Consider the following 20,744-nt stretch of genomic DNA (forward strand, 5'->3'; position numbering starts at 1 on the left):
GATTCTCCTGCCTCAGCCTCCCAAGTAGCTGGGATTACAGATGCCTGCCACCACGCCCAGCTAGTTTTTTTAATTTTTAGTAGAGACGGGGTTTCACTATATTGGCCAGGCTCGTCTCAAACTCCTGACCTCAAGTGAGCCGCCTTGGCCTCCCAAAGTGCTAGGATTACAGGCATGAGCCGCTGCGTCCGGCCTACGTTTACTTTCAAGTGCCATCTTTTCTTGGTTAGTCATAGTTGCACAGAGCATAGTTACTGATTTTGTGACCTAGTACTACAGAGATTATATTTGCCATAGACATGAGAATAGGAACTATGGTGGGACTATTCCCAGATAGTATCCATCCTGCTGTTTCTAGGGCATGTTTATGCATATAAATTATTCTTTATGATTTTTAGTTTATTGAGAGTCTTTTATAAGGATGGAAGCAGTTGATCTTTCTCTCATTTCTCTAGTCACCCACAAAAGCTGTATATAATGCCAGACATTGGAATCATCCCGATTCAGAAGAACTGCCTGGGCCACCAGTAGTAAAACCTCAGAGTGTCACAGTAAGTGAACTGTACTTATTTATTTTGTGTTTTTTAATAAGCTGTAATTTAAACAATTACTCTTTTAATTCATAATTTGTAAATCTTTGACTTTTCTATTTAACGGTTTATTTTGGCTTTCTTTACTGAAACTTAGTAGTTTCAGTTTAATTCATTGGAAAACTGAGGATTGTCAGTAAGATAGCAGAAATTCTAGTGCTGCTAGGTTAAACAATGAAAGCCATAAAAAATAAGGCTCTTGTTACTCATGACCCACATTTCATGGAATTTATAGTATTTAGTGTTTAAGAGCAAGATTGTCCATATTTGATGTTTGTATAAGAGCTATATTGTATATTACATCCTGTATGTATTTCTAAGTGGCTTTCAGTGCTTAATTTGCTTTTCAGAGGCAAATCTCTTCCTGTATTCCAGTAATACTTTTCAATCCAAAACATTAGGAAAAAGATTCTTAGCAACTTACTTTCTCCAGAATGACTGGTAATATCATACATGATTTCTAGGTTAACAGTAAAGCTTCACTCATCTGGAGTTATCAAGTAAATTAGTTCTTTATAACAACAAGAAATTTGGGGGTAAAGTCTTTCTAAAGTATAATGTACAGTTCCCTGTTTTCTTAAACTGATTAGACTCCTTTCGACAGTATAAAGAAATCATTTTGCATATTAGTAGTGATATAGCATGCTTCTGTTATAGCTATTTGTTTCTACCCTAAACTACTTCACACTCTTGTGCTATTAAAATTCTTTTGACTCTGTCTAGTTTTTCTGTCCTGTCCTTTTCTGCTTATGAAAGCTATTTTTGCATGCAATTGTGGTTCTTTAGTCTTTCTAATGGTACTAGAGACAAACGACAAATTGTGTGAAATAAAAAGTTTAAAAAAGACCAGAAGGAATCCTTGAGTAGTTCTTCTGTGTGCAGACATACATATGTCTTACCTGTTAGTGCATGGAATTCAAAGTATTTCTAAAGACCTTTGAGAGGCCTCCCTGCTCCCCGCTTTTTGAAAAGCTTTATTTACTTTTTTTGGAAGCTGAATTTGCCAGATAGATGAGATGTTCCTATTTTTATATATTTATTTAGAACAACTAATTTAATACCTTTATTAATAGGTGAGGCTGTCTTCAAAGGAACCAAATCAAAAAGATGATGGAGTTTTTAAGGCTCCTGCGCCACCATCCAAAGTGATTAAAACTGTGACAATACCTACTCAGCCCTACCAAGATATAGTTACTGCACTGAAATGCAGACGAGAAGACAAAGAAGTAAGCAGCCATATACAGTGTTTACTGCATGTTGATAGATTTTTGTATGTAACATTTAGCCTTTTAATATCTTCAGCAAGTATCAGTATACTGATACTCAGTTTTGAACCACAAACTTCTTTTGTCCTACCATCATCATTGTTCTAAAATATTTTGTTGCCATCTAAGGAACTATTTTATGCACTTATGTAAAGTACAGTGAGCCCATTGTTTTAGATATGCTAGTTCCTAGTTAAAAAGGGGTGAACTTTTTTTTTTCTTGGCAGTTATATACTGTTGTTCAGCACGTGAAGCACTTCAATGATGTCGTAGAATTTGGTGAAAATCAAGAGTTCACTGATGACATTGAGTACTTGTTAAGTGGCTTAAAGAGCACTCAGCCTCTAAACACACGTTGCCTTAGGTAAGATCTTATTTTTATATTTTATAATTATGTGCATGCTGTATTAAATTTTTTCAACTAGATGTTGTCCAAAAAGCCAAACATTTTTTATTTTGTTATGATGGAGAGAATATATAGCCAGTGATATGTTAAAATGCTATCCATTTCTTTAGAAAGAATTTGATTCTACATGATAGAGGGAAAGCTGGGTGGTGAGAGCCTTTTTAGCATAGCATAGGCTTCAGTTTTCAAGTGCTTAAAAAAAAAAAAAAAAAGCATTATGCTAAAGCATCTTTTTGCCCTGTATGGTGGCTCATACCTGTAATCCCAGCATTTTGGGAAGCCAAGTTGGGAGGATCGTGTGTGTCCAAGAGTTCGAGACCATCTTGGACAACATAGTGAGACCCCATGTCTACAAAAAATAAAAAATTAACGAGTCATGGTGGCATATGCCTATAGTTCCAGCTACTTGGGAGGCTGAGGTGGCAGGGTGGCTTGAGCCTGTGATCATGCCACTGCACTCCAGCCTGGATGATAGAGTGAGGTGAGGCCCTGTCTCCAAAAAAAGAAAGAAAGAAATAGCAGAAAGAAATAAAGTAAATAACTTTTAAAAGATATTTTAAGTTCTTTTACCTCTGATGTTCAAGTAATAAATTAGATTTATTTAAGCATATTGTGATCTGAGTGCTTACATTTGCACCCAAATGCTCAAAATAAAAAGATGATCTTTTGTATTTCCTAATGGATTGATTGAATACTATAATTTTGATTGAATTTTCAGTCATTTGTAGTATATCCAATCAAATATAATTTTATCAGAAGTATTATGAAAGGCAGTTCAGATTTTAAGCTTTTAATGGTAGTAGTAATGTAAGGAATGCACTAAAGACAGTTACGTTATTTTTTAAAATACAGTGTACCTAATCATGCACTAGGCATCAGTATGTTTTAATAGTGTGTTTTGCCTATGGTTTTATATTGTGATCATATATGGGCAGTGCTTTGACCCTTTTACCCCTTCCTATTTGCTGGTTTTGGTATTACACAAACTAAAAACTAATGTACTAGCTGTTTCCAGTCCCCCTAACCTACTCTATTTTCTTGTAGTGTTATTAGCTTGGCTACTAAATGTGCCATGCCCAGTTTTCGAATGCACCTGAGAGCACATGGGATGGTAGCAATGGTCTTTAAAACCTTGGATGATTCCCAGCACCATCAGGTATTTTTAAGTTTCCGAGATTGAGAAGCCTTATATTGAAAAGTACTAGTCTATTTGGCTATCAAAAAATATCTTCACTGAATAGTCTGTAAATATATCCTAATTACAGATTGAGTTCATTTTATTTGCTAAATTTGTAGTGCTTATGGCCAGAAGTTTTTGCTTAATACTTATTTTCTCATGAAAACATTTTTTCTTAACTTGTCATTTTATACTATTAAAATTGTATTTTGTTATCTTAGCTGACGTAGTATATTGATACTGAATTCTGTAAGCATGATATTCTCTATAATCAGAAAGCACTGAGAAGAATCTTTTAATATTATTTGATACTAATGAATGGAAAAAAACTGGTTCAGAAATGCAGCCCTAATTTTTTAGAAACATTTTTGTCCAGTGTTGAATCTGGAACATGGCCTCACATGGCCTCATTGTGATAAGGAATAAATTCTTCATTTTCCTTGCCTTTGATGCTTTTGCTTAATAATAAACATAGTAACAAAAGTTATTAGGTTTAACATTTTCTAAAATTAGAAGACAGTAACCATCATTGCTAATTATTATCATTAGTAGTATTTTGAGATGGCCTTACTGTATTTTTGTTAAAGAAATTATGTTCTAAATACAGGTTAGGTGATAAATAATTTAATACTGCATCTTCTGGGCTGGGTGCAATGGCTCATGCCTGTAATCCCAGCACTTTGGGAGGCCAGAGTGGGCGGATCACCTCAGGTTACGAGTTTGAGATCAGCCTGGCCAACATGGCAAAACCCCAACTCTACTAAAAATATAAAAAATTAGCTGGACATGGTGGTGGGCACCTGTAATCCCAGCTACTTGGGAGGTTGAGGCAGGATAATTGCTTGAACCTGGGAGGTGGAGGTTGCAGTGAACCGAGATTGCACCACTGCACTCCAGTCTGGGCGACAGAGCAAGACTCCCTCTCAAAAAAAACCCCCAAAAACCTGCATCTTAGGAAACCTAAAGTAATGCACTTAACCCTGAGTGAGCATAACTCCTTTACTCAGTTGTAGCAGATACAAAATAATAATGGAGAAAAAGTGAGAACTAAGAAGTTAGTTCGTTAGCCGGGCATGGTGACTCACACCTGTAATCTCAGCACTTTGGGAGGCTGAGGCAGGTGGATCACTTGAGGTCAGGAGCTTGAGACCAGCCTGGCCAACATGATGAAACCCCGACTCTACTAAAAATATAAAAATTAGCCAGGCGTGGTGGCATGCACCTGTAGTCCCAGCTGCTCGGGAGGCTGAGGCAGGAGAATCGCTTGAACCTGGGACATGGAGGTTGCAGAGATCCAAGGTCGTACCACTGCACTCCAGCCTGGGAGACAGAGCAAAATTCTGTCTTAAAAGAAGTTAGTTTGTCGCTAGGCAAGGTGGTGTGCATTTATAAGTCCCAGCTACTCTGGAGACTAAGGTGGGAGGATCTCTTGAGCCCAGGAGTTCAGATCCATTTTGGGAAACCTAGTGAAACCTCATCTCTTAAAAACAAACAAAAAATAGAATTTGCTTTATTATGCAGTTAACAGTGAACTTAGACATTATTGTGTGTGATTTTAAGGGCAGTGGATCCCCAATGGCCTTTACTATGGCATCCTATTTTCCAAAAATAATTTGCTGTATAAACATTTAATCAGACACCTGGTCTGATGCTTCTCTGCTTCCGGGGGCTCAAAGTTTAAATCTTTAGATAGTTGCATTTTCTGTATATTGAAATAAGTGTAAGTACAGAATATCTCAAGTGTTGGGATATCCCACATGTAAGACCTTTTTTTTGTATTCACATTTATCTAGAATATTTCACCTTCAGTATTTTTAGCTTGTGTTAGTAGAGTGTCCTGGCCAGGTGCGGTGGCTCACGCCTATAATCCAAGCACCTTGGGAGGCTGAGATGGGCAGATTGCCTGAGCTCAGGAGTTTGAGACCAGCCTGGGCAACATGGTGAAACCCCATCTCTATTAAATACAAAAAATTACCCGGGCGTGATGGTGCGTGCCTGTAATCCCAGCTACTCAGGAGGCCGAGGCACAAGAACTGCTGGAACCCAGGAGGTGGAGGTTGCAGTGAGCCGAGATCATGCCACTGCACTCCAGCCTGGGCGACAGAGCAAGACTCCCTCTCAAAAAAAAAAAAAAAGTAGAGTGTGCTGATTTAACTACCTGATCTGAGTGATTTTGAGACATTTTGTTAATGATTTAAAAAATTATTTGGTTCAACCAGACTTGATTGGTTTATTTTATTTTTTTAAGCGATCCTCCCAACTCACCCTCTCAAGTAACTGGCACTACAGGCTTCTGCCACTATGCCAGGCTAGTTTTTGTATTTTATTTTGTTTTGTTTTATTTTATTTTTTATTTTATTTATTTATTTTATTTTATTTATTTTGAGACAGAGTCTCACTCTGTCACCCAGGCTGGAGTGCAGTGACACGATCTCAGCTCACTGCAGCCTCCACCTCCCGGGTTCAAGTGATTGTCCTGCCTCAGCCTCCCGAGTAGCTGGGATTACAGACGAGCGTCACCATGCCCAGCTAATTTTTTTGTATTTTTAGTAGAGACGGGGTTTCATCATGTTGGCCAGGCTGGTCTTGAACTCCCGACCTTAGGTGATCTGCCTGCCCCAGCCTCCCAAAGTGCTGGGATTAACAGACGTGAGCCACTGCGCCCAGCCTAATTTTTGTATTTTTAATAGAGACGAGGTTTCACCATGTTACCAGGTTGATCTCGATCACCTTACCTCAGGTGATCTGCCCGCCTCAGCCTCCCAAAGTGCTGGGATTACAGGTGTGAGCCACCACGCCTAGCGATTGTTTTATTTTAAAGAAATCCAAATACGTGTATTTCAGCATCCTGGGTTTATATACAGATGTAAACACAGCTGTGTTTTCCAGGGGAAAAAATGTGTTAAGGGTTTGATATAGATTTAAAATTATTATTTAAATTATTGATTTTAAACTGAAATATGACTACTATGTCATAAAGAATAGGCTGGGCGTGGTGGGTCACGCCTGTAATCTTACCACTTTGAGAGGCCAAAGTGGGTGTATCACTTGACCTCAGGTGTTCAGGACCAGCCTCAGCAACATGGTGAAACCCCATCTACAAAAAAATAGAAAAAAGTCAGCTGGGCATGGTGGCATCTGCCGATTGTCCCAGGTACTTGGGAGGCTGAAGTGGGGAGGATTGCTTGAGTCCAGACAGACAAGGCTTCAGTGAGCTGATATGGTGCCACTGCAGTCTAGTCTGGATGACAAAGTGAAACCTTGTCTCAAAAAGAAAAAAAATGAGGTATGTCATAATAGAATTTATATATATATATATATACTCACACACACATATCTGTAAAAATGTTCTATAAACTCTTCATGTAGCACAGAATAGCCAAATAAATATGTAACTCAGCTTATATTCTTATAGCTATCAGGCATTCATGTATGGAGGATCCATTGAAAGGAAAATTTTAAGCAACAGCGTTTAATTTTTTAAACATGTTTCTTCAGAATATTTTTAGAGGGGGGCCAGGTGTGGTGGCTCACACCTGTAATTCCGACACTTTGGGAGGCCGAGCTGGGCGGATCACGAGGTCAGGAGATCAAGACCATCCTGGCTAACACGGTGAAACCCCGTCTCTACTAAAAAAAAATTCAAAAAATAAGCTGGGCATGGTGGTGCACGCCTGTAGTCCCAGCTACTCAGGAGGCTGAGGCAAGAGAATGACGTGAACTCAGAAGGTGGAGGCTGCAGTGAGCCAAGATTGCACCACTGCACTCCAACCTGGGCAACAGAGCGAGACTCCATCTCAAAAAAAAAAAAAAAAAAAAAAATATTTTAGAGGGACCACTGAATAACATTTTGAAGTTTCCAATATGGTTAGTAATATAAGTTTTAAGCGTTCTAACTTGTAAACAAAAGTCATTAACCATCTTATTTCCTGAGATGTCAGGAGTTGCTTACATGAACTTTTTTTTTCTTTTCCTTTTTTTGGCCTGTTGAAGAATCTGTCCCTCTGTACAGCTGCCCTCATGTATATACTGAGTAGAGATCGTTTGAACATGGATCTTGATAGAGCTAGCTTAGATCTAATGATTCGACTTTTGGAACTGGAACAAGATGCTTCGTCAGCCAAGCTACTGAATGAAAAAGATATGAACAAAATTAAAGAAAAAATCCGAAGGCTCTGTGAAACTGTACACAACAAGCATCTTGATCTAGAAAATATAACGGTGGGTTCCTTCTTCCTTCCTTTTAAGATGAGAATTACTTTCATAAAGTCTTTGATTAGTTGCAGTAGCTCTGTGACTGTGGGCAAATTATTTTAACTCTTACCTTGGTATTACAGTTTGGCAAATTTCTTAGGTTTAGATCTGAGCATATTTTCCTTCCTTGCCTGAACTTCCTAAACTAGTTTATCTGTATTTAGGCTTGTTGCCCAGTAAATAGTTACATTTTCTGTTGCATTTTTTCTAATCCTTTTCTCTTTATTTTTTATTTTTTAAGGAAAAAATGGGCCGGGCACAGTGGCTCATGCCTGTAATAACCAGCATTTTGAGAGGCCTAAGCACGTGGATTGCTTGAACCTGGGAGTTTGGGTCCAGCTTGGGTGACACAGGGAAACCCCAGCTCTACAGAAAATACAAAAAAGTTAGCCAGATATGGTGGTGTGCACCTGTAGTCCCAGCTACTCAGGAGGCTTAGGTTGGGGGAATATCCTCAGCCAAGGGAGTTTTAGGGTACAGCGAGCTGAGGTTGTACCCGCCCCTGCACTCCATCCTGGGTGGCGGAGTGAGATCGTCTCAACAAAAAGGGTAGAAACTACATTTAGGCTATTAGGAATTTGAATTCTTATTCTCCATGGATTTCAGGAATAAAAGGTTCAGAGGATTTACATCTGCCATTTTCTTTTTTTTTATTTTATAATAATAGTAATAATTATTTTTTGAGACAGGGTCTTGCTCTGTTTCCCAGGCTGGAGTGCAGTGGTACAGTCATAGCTCATTGCAGCCTCAAACCCCTAGGCTAAAGTGATCCTCCCACCTCAGCGCGCCAAGTAGCTGGGACTACAGGTGTATACCACCATATCTGGCTAACTTTTGTATTTTTAGTAGAGGCGGGGTTTTCTCCATGTTGCCCAGGGTGGTTTTGAACTCCTGGGCTCAAGCGATCTCCCCTCAGCCTCTCAAAGTGTTAGGATTACAGGCGTGAGCCACCACCCCTGCCATAACTGCCATTTTCAATGGGCAAGCATCTATTTATTCCAGAGTACCTCAGGGTGTCTAACTGCTTCATGGGACTTGAAGAACCCTGAAGACACGACAAGGAAGATTCCTAGGCACCTCGCCTCCCCTGAGGTGGTGTGCCTTATAATTTAGTCATGGCCAGTAGCTGCTCTTAATGCTCATCACGATGCCCCATGTGTGAGATGGCTATTCCATTTTTGCTTTAGTTCAGTTCTGCTTTCTTCTGACTTTTTACTTGTAGAATCAATAATGTTCCAATGGTTTCTAGGCCAGTAGAAGATAATTGGCCTGTGATTTTGAAAACAAACAAAAAGAATGTTTATTATAAAGTAACCTGGTTTTCAGACATTTCCAGCATCAAAACTATATAAACATTGGTTATTGTCTACTGGTTCACAATGGACGAGTCTGTGCAAACGTACCCCCAAAGTCCAAGGAAGCTGAGAGGCTGAAGAGTCTGACAAATCCAGTGTTTTAGAAAGAAACATTTAATAGAGACTTACGAACAAAAGCCATATCTGTATCTCGGGATTCCCATGCCATTACACCCCACATCCATGGTTTATATGCTATATGGAAAGCGTAATTCAGAATGGATGTATAGGGCTGTTGAAGTACACCAGGGTTGTTTGACGTAAGGGTAGGATATACAGTAAGTACCTGATTTTACACAAGGAACAATGGGTAAACTGGAAATTTTAGAGGCTTTCCCAAACAGATGTTAATTAATCAGAAGCCAGGCTGGGCGGTGTGTCTCATGCCTATAATCCCAGCACTTTGGAAGTCCGAGGCAGGTGGCTCACCAGAGACCAGGAGTTCGAGACCAGTCTGGCCAGTATGGTGAAACCCGGTCTTTACTAAAAATACAAAAATTCGCTGTGCATGGTGGTGGGTGCCTGTATTCCCAGCTACTTGGGAGTCTGAGGCACAAGAATTTATTGAACCTGGAACCTAAGAGGCAAGGTGGAGGTTTCAGTGAGCTGAGATTGGCGCCACTGCACTCCATCCTGGGGCAACAGAGCAAGACTGTGTCTCCAAAAAAAAAGAGAAAAGAAAAGAAAAAAGGCCAGTGTCTCCACACCTACTTAACTGAAGACTGCAGCATTTGCCACAAAAATTTGTAGGATGCTTTGTGCTAGGCAGATGTGACTTAAGGCTCTTACTCCATTCTCTATTTTAATTAAGGTAGAGGTGGTAATACATTCTGGTTACGGTGGAGGATGGGAGAGCAATTTAACTCTAAACAGCAAGATACAAAACTGACATGTATTCAGTAATTTTCACTTTATAAGATTGTGGAGAGAGGTGGTTTGCTCAGATGGCAAATCACGAAGTCTTGCTCCTGTCGCCCAGGCCAGAGTGCAGTGGTGTGATCTCGTCTCACTGCAGCCTCTGCCTCCTCGGTTCAAGCGATTGTTGTGCGTCAGCCTCTTGAATAGCTGGGATTATAGGCGTGTGCCATCACACCCAGCTAATTTTCTTGTATTTTTAGTAGAGACGGGGTTTTGCTATGTTGGCCAAGCTGGTCTCAAACTCCTGACCTCGGCTGACCTGCCCTCCTCAGCCTTCCTGGGATTACAGACATGAGCCACTGCGCCTGTCTGAAATATTTGTAATTTTATTTACTTCTATATTTTACAATGTCTACTAATTTTTTCATGCTATAAAAGAATAAATTTGAGCCTATAATTTTTATTTGCCCGCATAGTTGGATGAATGTGCCTTTATTTTTCTGTCTGTATTCAACATTTAGATTCATTTCAGGTATGCTGTTAAATAACATGATAAACTTGATAATTGGATTTGTCTTATATTTTGTTGAATTTATTAGGATGATATTTACCAGAATAGAAACTTTCCTACACTGTATTAAATAGTTTACTCATATGATTAAGCCAGAGCACAGTTGTCAATTTTAGGATTCCTCTTTTTCCCCACTAATGTTAGCTATTCTTGAATATTTTTGTTTTAAATTGTACAGTAGATTTAGTATGTTGTTTTGTACAATGAATATCCTCTACACATTAGTTTTGTTCCTAGTTGCTTAATTTCTTGAATATATTGGTATTGCTGATGTGCCATGAAAAGAGAATTTAAAATAGTAATATAGTCATGCTTTGCTTCATGACAGATATGTTCTAAAAATGCATCGTTAGGTGATTTTGTTGTTTTGTGAACATCAGAGTGTACTTAACACAGACCTAGAAGTTATAACCTACCACACATCTCGACTATGTGGTAAAAGCCTGTTGCTTTTAGGGTGCAAACCTGTATAGCATGTTACTATATTGAACACTGAAGGCAGTTGGAACACAATGGTGGTAAAATTTGTGCATCTAAACATAAAAAAGGTACAGTAAAAATATGATATAAAAGGTTTAAAAAGATACACCTATATGGACACTTACCATGAGTAGAGCTTGCAGGACTGGAAGTTGCTCTGTGTAAGTCAGTGAGTGAGTGATGAGTGAATGTGAAGGCCTAGGACATTATTGCACACTGCTACAGACTTGATAAACACCATACACTCTGGCTCCCCTAAGTTTAACTCTTGACTCTTTTATAATAACACTTAGCTTAAAACACAAATTTTATAGATCTACAAAAATATTCTGTGAGCTTTTTTCTGCTTTTAAAATTATTATTTTTTAACTCTTGGTAAAACTTTTTTGGCCGGGCGCGGTGGCTCAAGCCCTGTAATCCCAGCCATTTTGGGGAGGCTGAGACGGGCGGTATCACAAGGTCAGGAGATCGAGGACCATCCTGGTTAACATTGGGTGAAACCCCTCTCTGCTAAAAAAAAAATACAAAAACTAAGCCGGGCGAGGTGGCGGTCGCCTATAGTCCCAGCTACTCGGCGAGGCTGAGGCAGAGAATGGCGTAAACCCGGGAGGCGGAGCTTGCAGTGAGCTGAGATCCGGCCATTAGCACTCCATGCCTGGGCGGCAGAGCGAGACTCTTGTCTCAAAAAAAAAAAAAAAAAAAAAAAACAATTTTTTTGTTAAAAATGAAGACGACACACACACGTTAACCTAGGTCCACCCAGGGTCAAGATTATCAATATGACTGTCTTCCACCTCCATATCTTGTCCCATTGGAAGGTTTTAGGGGCAGTAAAACTTGCATGGAGGTGTCCTCTCCTGTGATAACAATGCCTTGACCTAGAATACCTTCTGAAGGACCTGCCTGGGGGCTCCCCCGCACTGCCTTGAAACTCTGGCTCTGTCAACCTGGCTGGAGTGCAGTATCGCGATCTCAGCTCACTGCAACCTCCGCCTCTTGGGTTCAAGTGACCCTTGTGCCTCAGCTTCCCAAAGTGCTAGGATTACAGGTGTGAGCCACCTTGCGGCCTGTTGCTCTTATCTTCTGATTAGTGATTTGACTGTGCTTTAACTCTGAGGACTATTCCAGTTTTCAAATAAAATGCTTGAATAGTAGGCTGTTTTTAAATGCTAGCTTATAGTATACTGAATATAGCCTAAAATATCAAAGAATCCTTTTTATGCCAATAGAAACAAAACCAAAACTTACTAAAAAGACTTGAGTTTTAATTATTAATATCACATTACTGTCACCTTTCTTCCAAACAAAGAATGCCTCATTAGGCTTCAGCTTTGCCGGTATGACTCATGAATTAACACACCCGAACCAATCTAAATTACTCTTTGAGGGACAGAATGAAAAATGGGCACAATTGAATCTGTTTTTTGTGGTATTGGATTCTAGTTCTGTATTTGTCACCTTGGAGAACTTTTCTTTTTTTTGAGACAGAGTCTCACTTTGTCGGCCAGGCTGGAGTGTAGTGGCACAAAATTTTGGCTCGCTGCAACCTTGGCCTCCTGGATTCAAGCAATTCTTCCTGCTTTAGCCTCCTGAGTAGCTGGGATTACAGGCGCCCACCACCACGCCCAGCCAAGTTTTCTATTTTTAGTAGAGATGGGGTTTTACCATGTTGGCCGGGCTGGTCTTGAACTCCTGACCTCAGGTGATCAGCCCGCCTCGGTCTCCCAAAGTGTTGGGATTACAGGCGTGAGCCACCACACCTGGCCGAGAGCAACTTTTTAAAAAGAAGTAGATTAAAATATTTTAGATCTCTTCTAAATGTGCAGTCCTAAGGTTTTCACTGGTAATATCTGTTGTTTGCATTTCTAAATATCTAATTTTTGTGCAGTTTTCAAATAGACCTGATAATGTAAACTATCATCTTTCGAAAGGGAGAAATTTAGGGAGAAAAATCAGATCTTGTCAGTCTTTGCTAGTTAAAGAGCGTTTCTTTTTTTATGCTGAAGTTCCTTTATTACAGCAGGAACCAAATTGCTCTTTGTTGGGAAGTGGCTGTCTGCTTTAAAAAGAAAAACAACAGCCAAAGTGAAATAAAGAGCAATAAAAACTTTACTCAGATTGTGAATGTGGCTGTTAGCTTTTGTACCAGAAGGTGGTGGTCCTAAAGCATTATTTGTATACAGTTTTGTCATCATGGCCACGTGATGAATATCTGAGCTGCTAAGCCTGCAGTATGCCCTTTAAAACTAGTCAGTCTGCAACACTAAAATGAACAAAAGATTTGTATGCAGAATAGACAAAATACACCGAATAATAAGAAAAGACAATCAGTCTTGCAGGAAAATATGGAAAGAATAATGAACAGGAGTCTCATATTAGAGACATAATATGTGAAAAACTGTTCAAGGTTATTGTAGTTGTAAAAATACAAACAAAAGCAATATGTTACCATTTTGTGTCCTCAAACAAAAATGTTAAGTGATAACTTGTGCTTTTGAAGATTCAGGGCAACTGACTTTGCTCCTGAGAGTGTTACTTGTTAAATCCATTGTGGTAAATTAATCCAATATTGATTTACAGTTAAAAAATATATGTACCCTTTGACTTAGCAGTTCCACACTTGACCTCTATACTATAGAAATAAGAGAACCTATATATATGTATAATACTAAACTGACAAATGATAGACTAATAGCACATTTTCTCTATGAAAAGCTGGTTAAATTTGTTCAATGTAGACTGTTCTGATAAAATTGAAAATTAGTTCAATTTTATGTATAAAAGTAGTATTAAAAAACTACATGTAGCATGCAGTAAAGTTTTGTAAAGAAACAATTTCTAGACTTATTGCTGAAAGTTAATATTCATTAATGATGCTTCTGGTTTTTAGACTGGGCATTTAGCTATGGAGACATTATTGTCCCTTACTTCTAAACGAGCAGGAGACTGGTTTAAAGAAGAACTCCGGCTTTTGGGTGGTCTGGATCATATTGTAGATAAAGGTATGATATTCACATTTATAATGTTTTTATATGTTATTTAAAGCCTGAAGAAAATACTCCATTGACATACTTCAAAAAATAATTGTATCCGTTTGGAAATGTCTATTTTTTTTTTAGTAGCATCCTGCAAATTTCTAACATTTAAAGAAGCAACTGGCCGGGCGCGGTGGCTCACGCCTGTCATCCCAGCACTTTGGGAGGCCAAGGCGGGCGGATCACCTGAGGTCAGGATTTTGAAACCAGCCTGACCCACATGGAGAAACCCCTTCTCTACTAAAAATACAAAACTAGCCAGGCGTGGTGGTGCATGCTTGTAATCCCAGCTACTTGGGAGGCTGAGGCAGGAGAATTGCTTGAACATGGAAAGTGGAGGTTGCAGTGAGCTGAGATTGTGCCGTTGCACTCCAGCCTGGGCAACAAGAGTGAAACTCTGTCTCAAAAAAGAAAGAAAAAAGGCCATTAACATTTTGATATTGGGGAATTATGGAAACAAAATAATTACAGAGTATGATATATTTCAGAATCTCACAGTATGAAACCTAGAATAAAAAATGTTCAGAGAGGTTCCAGCATGTTCATAGCGTGTGTACAGATGGCTTCTAATGTTAGCTAAAAGTATTCAGTTGGTAAATATTGATGGTAAATACTAACTTACATTTGTTTTTTTTTTACCTAGTAAAAGAATGTGTGGATCATTTAAGTAGAGATGAGGATGAAGAGAAACTGGTAGCCTCACTATGGGGAGCAGAGAGATGTTTACGAGTTTTAGAAAGTGTAAGTATGGATGACTATTTGGCAAAAATTATTCAATCTTAATTGTGATTGTGTGTGTGAGAGAGACTGCGAAATATTTTATATACCCCTGGGGGTTCACTTCTGTTAATCCAGATAGAAATAGCAGTACGTTTTTTGAGCAACCAGTTGTTAATAAACAAGCCAAATGAGTAGTTTTGTATTTTAGGAGTACCTGTATTATTGCTGCAAATGAAATGTTATGCTTGTTTGTTTATATATGCCAATCTTTTTTTAAGATTTTATTATTTTTATTATTATTTTTTGAGCCAGAGTCTCGCTGTGTCACCCAGGCTAGAATGCAGTGGCCTTGTCTCAGCTCACTGCAATCTCTGCCTCTAGGGTTCAAGCAATTTTCATGCCTCAACCTCTTGAGTACTGGGATTATAGGCATGTGCCATCATGCCCTTCCAATTTTTGTATTTTTAGTAGAGTCAGGGTTTCCCCATGTTGGCCAGGCTGGTCTCAAACTCCTAGCCTCAAGTGGTCTGCTGGCTTTGGCCTCCCAAAGTGTTGGGATTACAGGCATTACACCTTGCTGGGCCCCTCCAAGCCCAGCTTTTTTTTCCTTAATGTGAATTTCCTTAATGTGAATTTCTACTTGACTACATTGTAGATAACAATAGTGAAATGCAATCAAGTTTTATTTTTAAATTATTATTAGCATTTTGTTTATTTGACTTTTATTTGAGTTAGATTGTTTATAGGCATGACTTGTCATAATATTTGGCTTTGGAGAATGATACTGTTGAACTGCAGTAAGTATATTTTGTTCTTTGACTCTTATGAAGGACTTAACCCAGTTCCGTGTAGATTAGAATTTATACTGCCAGCTAATTTCAGCATGCATAGATTTGTTCACCAGGTTATTTTAAAAACATCTGTGGGGAAAATAGGCCAGGCACGGTGGCTCACGCCTGTAATCCCAGCACTTTGGGAGGCCGAGGTGGGCTGATCACGAGGTCAGGAGATCGAGACTATCCTGGCTAACACGGTGAAACCCTGTCTCCACTAAAAATACAAAAAATTAGCTGGGTGTGGTGGCAGGTGCCTGTAGTCCAATCTATTCGGGAGGCTGAGGCAGGAGAATGGCATGAACCCAGGAGGTGGAGCTTGCAGTGAGCTGAGATCTGGCCACTGCACTCCAGCCTGGGTGACAGAGTGAGACTTTATCTCAAAAAAAAAAAAATAAATAAATCTGTGGGGAAAATAGTGTAGTATAAATTAAAAGCTCCTGGCTAGATTAAATTGTAATCGCTCCATATGTCTTCTAGAGTGCTTTGGGTACAGTAGATAACAGATATTTCTTTGTAAAAATGTATTCTAAATGAATCTACTTATGAACTTTACGTTATTTGTAAGTTGAGGACTGCTGTATTCTGACATTCAGTGTGTTTGGCAATTTGTTACAGTGAATATATAGTGTAGAATATGTTAATTATGAATGAATAATTATAACAGTGATGTCTTAATTTTTTCGTAAAATATTAGCTTTCTTATTTTACGTCTGGAACCTGTGGGTTGTGAAATTATTTCCTTAGGTAACAAGAACTATTTCTTCCTCATTTTTATATCTTTTACGCCCCAGGCAGAATGTGGTGTTGTGTGAATGAATGAAAGTTTTGGATTGCCACAGTTATCTCATATTCTTCCCTTTTAGGTAACTGTGCATAATCCCGAAAATCAAAGCTACTTGATAGCATATAAAGATTCCCAACTTATTGTTTCATCAGCTAAGTAAGTTTTTTGTTTATTAGTTAACAGTTAACATTATTACTTATTTTAAACATTTGGCTTGATCGTAAATGAAAGAAATTTGGATTAGCTTCCTCCGTGAAGTACTCTGTTGAGTTCTATGAATCAGTTCACATTGTGTAACAAAAGTTTGAAGAGTACAGATTTTGGACTCAAAATGAAGATGTGGATTCCAATTTGATAATTTCAGCTGTATCACTTTTGTAATATACAAACCAAGCTCTTTACAAGGGGGGATAATAATTGTGTCTAACCCACCTAGGATTTTTATTACAATTTAAAATATGTGTATATTAAAATACATATAAAACATTTTAAAATTTAAATGACTTTAAAAGTATCTTTTGTATCTTATTTGTGATACATGTTAATGAGTTAAATTAGTTAATATGCAAAGCCTAGAACAGTACTTGGCATATAGTAAATACTAAGCATTTTTCCTCATTCTGGTTTTAAATGGAGTTTTCTAGCCCTCTTCTTCTGCACTTTATTTAAACCTGTTTTTTCATATCTGTATGTAGCTTCTTCCATTCCACATTTCTTTCTTCCCACGTTTCATCACAATTAGGCTAATGCTGTCACCTCTGCGCAGGTAAAATTCCCAAGTATGTCTCCAGTCCTGGTTTTATCTTATTACAGCAGCCTCTTCCTGATATCTCTGTCCTAGTTCTTGATATCTGCCCTAGTTCTCTGGCTTTTAGCCTATCCAGAACAATACCACTTGGAGTTAACTTTCTCCAAATTGCTACTTTGAAAAAAGTTTTGATTTCTCAAATGTCTGATTCCTTATTGTCTTTAGATATATGTACAACTTTCTTATTGAAGTCAGCCTTATCAAAGGCCCATTGCAGTCTTACTCTAGTTTATCTGTTTTTTAACCTCTTATTTTGGAGGAATTCAAATATAAATAGTGTAATAAACTGTAATGTATACATTATCAATCATGGCCAGTCTGGTTTCCATCTATAACCCCATCCATTCCCTCTCCTGTATTATTTGAAACATATCCAGATATTATTTCATCCATAAATACTTCAGTACATAAGGTCTGAAAGAAAAGGACTCTTTTAAAAAATATAACCTCAATGCCATTTGCATACCACACATTATTAGTTGCCTACTATTTTATGTTTAGGCAATATTCTAATTTTCAATAGTCTCAAATTTTTAGTCTCAATAGATTTTCTTAATCTGTAGGTTTTTAAAATCTCCCTTTTTGTCTTGGATTTGTACATTTTGTATCTTTCATTTGTATATTTTATTTATCTTTATTTTATTTATTTTTTTTTCTGAGCCCCGGCTGGAGTACAGTGGCATGATCTTGGTTCACTGCAACCCCCGCCTCCGAGGTTCATGCAATTCTCCTGCCTCAGCCTTCCGAGTAGCTGGGACAACAGGTGTGCGCCACCATACCCAGCTAATTTTTGTATTTTTAGCAGAGACGGGGTTTCACCATGTTGACCAGGCTGGTCTCAGGTGATCTGCCCGCCTCAGCCTCCCAAAGTGTTGGGATTACAGACGTGAGCCACTGTGCCTGGCCTATTTTATATACATTTAGCACCTTTTTTTTTTTTTTTAAATAGATACAGGGTCTTGCTGTGTTGTCCTGACTGGTCTCAAACTTGTGGGCTCAAGTGATTCTTCTGCCTTGACCTCCCAAAGTGTTGGGATTACAGGCATGAGCCACTGTGCCTTGCCTATATTTAGTGCTCTTACCGCATGCATTCTGGTTGTTTGCTACCATGTTTTTACCCTTCCTTACCAAAGATTATTGAAGTTAAATGTTTCAGGTTTCATTTTCTTTTTTAAATTGACAAGAAAAATTGTATATGTTGTTTCTGATTTAAAAATATCTCTTGTGTATACTTCATAACCTCTGACAAGTACCTTGTAAAAGGAAGTATTTCATATGACAGATGCTCTTTTGTTGTGATTAGGAAAATCAGGCCACATGTCTTGGAAGTGGCAGTAGAGGTCAGAATTGAGTGTTTGTAAAAGAGCACTTATCTCTAGGTTTTTAAGCTTTTCAGCAGAAACCATAATCAATTCAGAGATAGCTTACAGAAAGATTAAATAACACATGCTGAACCTCCTTTTATCTTCAAAGCCCGAGTTTAGCCCAGTCTAAAAACAGTTGAGTTACCAATGACAGTATGGTAATCCTGACCAGCATTCAATACCAGAAGAACAAATTATTTTAGGTTAGACGTGAAGAACACCTTCCTGACCAAGTGGTTGTAAAATATTAAGAACTTTCACAGAATTTCCTCAGTATGTTTTAAAGGGCAACTAGGCATAGATTAGATACGGTTTCTAATTTTGTGTGTTATATAATGCATGAAGAATCAACTGATAGAGGCAGCTTACTTGATTTGTATTAAACATAAAAATAGTGGACTTGGTGATTTAAACAGTGTCTTTAGAAATACTAGATCCATTTAGGGATTATATTTCCTTGTTATTTGGGGTAGAATCTTAAGAATCCTTGGATGTAACTCATCCCCTTGGATAACTGTCAAGGAGACATGTCAGTTTGAATGAACTTAAATTAAAAAATAATGATTTATATTGTCACGTTGGTAGTTAAGATAATAAAAATAATGATTTGCTCTAATGCATATGAAATATTTAATACTTGTGTTTACTTTAACATTTGTTATGTAGTTATAACATTTACTACCTCAGAAGTGTCTTTAATCATTTGCACTGTTTGAGAAAGGGTTGTTGTCCGTCTCTTATATTGGAGAGATCAATAACATGCAAGACAATTTGGAAATAAAGAGATTATTAGTGGTAAATGTAGATAGTACAGTTATAAACTTCTGCCATGAGTTTTTAATTTTAACATTCCTTGGATAATTTTTTTTAAGGTATCAGGTTTTTCCAAAATAAAGTGAAATTTCATCCGATAGCCTTTAGGTTCAAGTAAATAGAAATTTGCTGTGTACCTATTATTATTTACTATAATAGTCTATATTTTATTTCCTTTTAAGAGCATTACAGCATTGTGAAGAACTGATTCAACAGTACAACCGTGCTGAGGACAGCATATGCTTAGCTGACAGTAAGCCTCTGCCTCACCAGAATGTAACTAACCATGTAGGCAAAGCAGTGGAGGACTGCATGAGGGCCATCATTGGGGTGTTGCTCAATTTAACTAATGATAATGGTAAGATTTTTTCCATTTCTTTCTCATTGAAAGATGTATATTGCATGTGAAAACAAGTTATTTTTGTTTCTCCTTTTCTTAGGATAGTGATTTTTTAATTTGTCATAATGTACTTGACTTATTCATGTGTAGGTTTAAATTGCTTTTAAGAGTTGGTATTTTTAGAAGCCTAGTAACTTAACCTGGAAGTATCAACAGTATGTTTCAATAGAGAAATGACTGTACAATTCCAAGTTAATGTCCATGTTAATAAATCTCCATTATTAGTGTTCTAAGGAAGAATCAATAACCACTTTCCTATATCCATTTCTTATTTCAGAGTGGGGCAGCACCAAAACAGGAGAGCAGGACGGTCTCATAGGCACAGCACTGAACTGTGTGCTTCAGGTTCCAAAGTACCTACCTCAGGAGCAGAGATTTGATATTCGAGTGCTGGTAAGTGGAAATGACTTTTTCAGAAACGAGTATCATATCTAGTAAGGTGTGCAAAATGTTAACCTTAGTTTGGGTTTAAGAACTAACCCTTTAATATATTTTGGGTTTTTTTCATGAATTCCATTAAAACATTTTTTTTTTTTTTTTTTTTTTTTTGGAGATGGAATCTACAGTGGCATCATCTTGGCTCACTGCAACCTCCGCCTCCCTGTTTCAAGCAGTCTTCCTGCCTCAGCCTTCCAGGTGCTGGGACTATAGGCGTGTGCCACCATGCCTGACTCATTTTTGTATTTTTAGTAGAGACGGGGTTTTGCCATGTTGCCTAGGCTGGTCTCAAACTCCTGGCCTCAAGCGATCTGCCCGCCTCCACCTCCCAAAGTGGTGGGATTACAGGTATGAGCCACTGCGGCTGGCTGAATGTACTTCTTATTGTGCAAAAGAAAGCCATGAAAGACCCTATGTAAACATAAAAAGTACAAAAGCTAAAAGTGGCGGTTAAAAGTTAAAGGAATGATTCTTTGGGAAAATTGGTGTTTTGTTTTTGTTTTTTTTTTTGTTTTTGAGACAGAGTCTTACTCACCCTCTTTCCCAGGCTGGAGTGCAGTGACACAATCTTGGCTCACTGCAACCTCCAT

General features: G+C 38.2%; 1 protein-coding gene across 2 annotated transcripts in view; it reads left to right on the forward strand.

Moving 5' to 3' along the window:
- WAPL (WAPL cohesin release factor) overlaps nucleotides 1-20,744 on the forward strand; it is an 86,546-nt gene that overhangs the window by 49,234 nt on the left and 16,568 nt on the right. For both annotated transcript variants that reach the window (XM_017893274.1, XM_017893273.1), the window contains 10 exons: nucleotides 456-551; nucleotides 1,664-1,816; nucleotides 2,083-2,219; nucleotides 3,306-3,417; nucleotides 7,432-7,659; nucleotides 13,847-13,958; nucleotides 14,635-14,732; nucleotides 16,411-16,487; nucleotides 19,499-19,674; nucleotides 19,994-20,109. In XM_017893274.1, coding sequence (XP_017748763.1) covers nucleotides 456-551; nucleotides 1,664-1,816; nucleotides 2,083-2,219; nucleotides 3,306-3,417; nucleotides 7,432-7,659; nucleotides 13,847-13,958; nucleotides 14,635-14,732; nucleotides 16,411-16,487; nucleotides 19,499-19,674; nucleotides 19,994-20,109 — 1,305 coding nt within the window. The remainder of the gene's footprint in view (nucleotides 1-455; nucleotides 552-1,663; nucleotides 1,817-2,082; nucleotides 2,220-3,305; nucleotides 3,418-7,431; nucleotides 7,660-13,846; nucleotides 13,959-14,634; nucleotides 14,733-16,410; nucleotides 16,488-19,498; nucleotides 19,675-19,993; nucleotides 20,110-20,744) is intronic.

Source organism: Rhinopithecus bieti, unplaced genomic scaffold, assembly GCF_001698545.2.
Source record: "Rhinopithecus bieti isolate Rb0 unplaced genomic scaffold, ASM169854v2 scaffold_23869, whole genome shotgun sequence".
Lineage (NCBI taxonomy): Eukaryota > Metazoa > Chordata > Mammalia > Primates > Cercopithecidae > Rhinopithecus > Rhinopithecus bieti.